This window comes from Galeopterus variegatus, unplaced genomic scaffold (assembly GCF_000696425.1).
Source record: "Galeopterus variegatus unplaced genomic scaffold, G_variegatus-3.0.2 Scaffold5423, whole genome shotgun sequence".
NCBI lineage: Eukaryota > Metazoa > Chordata > Mammalia > Dermoptera > Cynocephalidae > Galeopterus > Galeopterus variegatus.
In genome coordinates, this window is record NW_007731534.1 from 29,643 (window position 1) to 30,968 (window position 1,326).

At 40.6% G+C, this 1,326-nt stretch overlaps 1 protein-coding gene across 1 annotated transcript in view; it reads right to left on the reverse strand.

The window, feature by feature from the left end:
- LOC103604833 (chromosome unknown open reading frame, human C1orf87) overlaps window positions 1-1,326 on the reverse strand; it is an 84,260-nt gene that overhangs the window by 15,348 nt on the left and 67,586 nt on the right. The window contains exon 10 of the mRNA XM_008589415.1: window positions 197-258. Within this exon, the coding sequence (XP_008587637.1) occupies window positions 197-258 (62 nt within the window). The remainder of the gene's footprint in view (window positions 1-196; window positions 259-1,326) is intronic.

The window sequence follows — 1,326 nt, forward strand, 5'->3', positions numbered from 1 at the left end:
TCATGATAAAATAAAACTTGGAGAATTATACCTTTTATGGTCCAACTGGCCTAAAAGAATAGCCAGTGATCCATTTAACTTTCTGGGAGGAATGAGATAAAACCCAACAAGCAAACCACTCAAGCTAAGCAGCATAGTCAACAATAGCTTTGGCAAATGGGACGTCTCTCAGGAGCAATGAAATAATGGAACTCACCTGTAGGCAAATCAGACAAATCAGAAGAAGCTCTGCTCAGCAACTCAACAAAATTCTGCCACCTGGGCAAGAAAAGGAAACATACTATTGTGATCAATGTCATTGCTCTGGAAGAATGTCCAGTGAAGCTCCGAGTTTATATTGGTAGTGATATTGAAAAGGCTTTTTGATACCTATATCGTTTAGGATTCAATACAGGAAACAAAAACGACTTTGGATATCTCTATTAGAAAGGGCTTTGATAGGGAGAATTAGGTCCCCACAAAATTATTGCAAGACTAGTAGAATGGAGGTTGTGGTCTGCTGCTAGGTTCAGGGTCAGGCCTCAGCAGATGTGGTCCCAAGATCAGGGAACTGCAGGAAAATCTGGCTGATGTCTCAGTTGCCCCTAGCCATGAAGTTGGTCACTAGGCAGCGCAAGGTGCATTTCAGCCCCTAGAAAAACTAATAATACTTGCCAGTTTCTGGAGTTGCTATTCCTATAGGAAAGTAAGTAAATACATAGATTGTCTCTGTGCTACTGTCTCCCACTCCCCAGCTTCTGCCTTTCAAACATCATGGAGTTGTATCTCACTGATAGAACTTGAATCCATTCTAGCAATTTAGTGTCAAGAGGTTTAAAAAATGTTCTTTTTAGACTTCACAAGTAAGGGAAGTATTGTAACACAGAAAAGAGCATAGAAGAGGATAGATATGGTTGCTAAGTGCAAGTAGACAATATTTAGAGAGATGTCCAAGCAGAAATTACACTGAGCAATATGCCTGCAAATTACAATCAGGTAAACATTTAAAGTTTAAAAGTACTTTAGCAAAGCTTTGTTAGTGAAAATCACTTACATTTGCTCACCCAGCATCCATCCTCCATTTATACATAAATATGCTCTTCTCTGGGGGTAATAGCCACCTTTTGGATACACTGAAGATGAGACTATGGTCAAAGTCCCATACTTTGACATTGTCCCATACCCTGTCCTAGCCAATGTTGTGGCTGACCTTGTCTAATTAATCTCAATTTATCTGCCATTTTCTCTTCTCTGTCCCTCTCTTCCTCCCTGTCTCCTACTCTGTTTCTGTCTCTATGTGTCCTTAATTTTTGGTTATGGTCCTTCTGAAAGTCCCCCCCCCCCCCC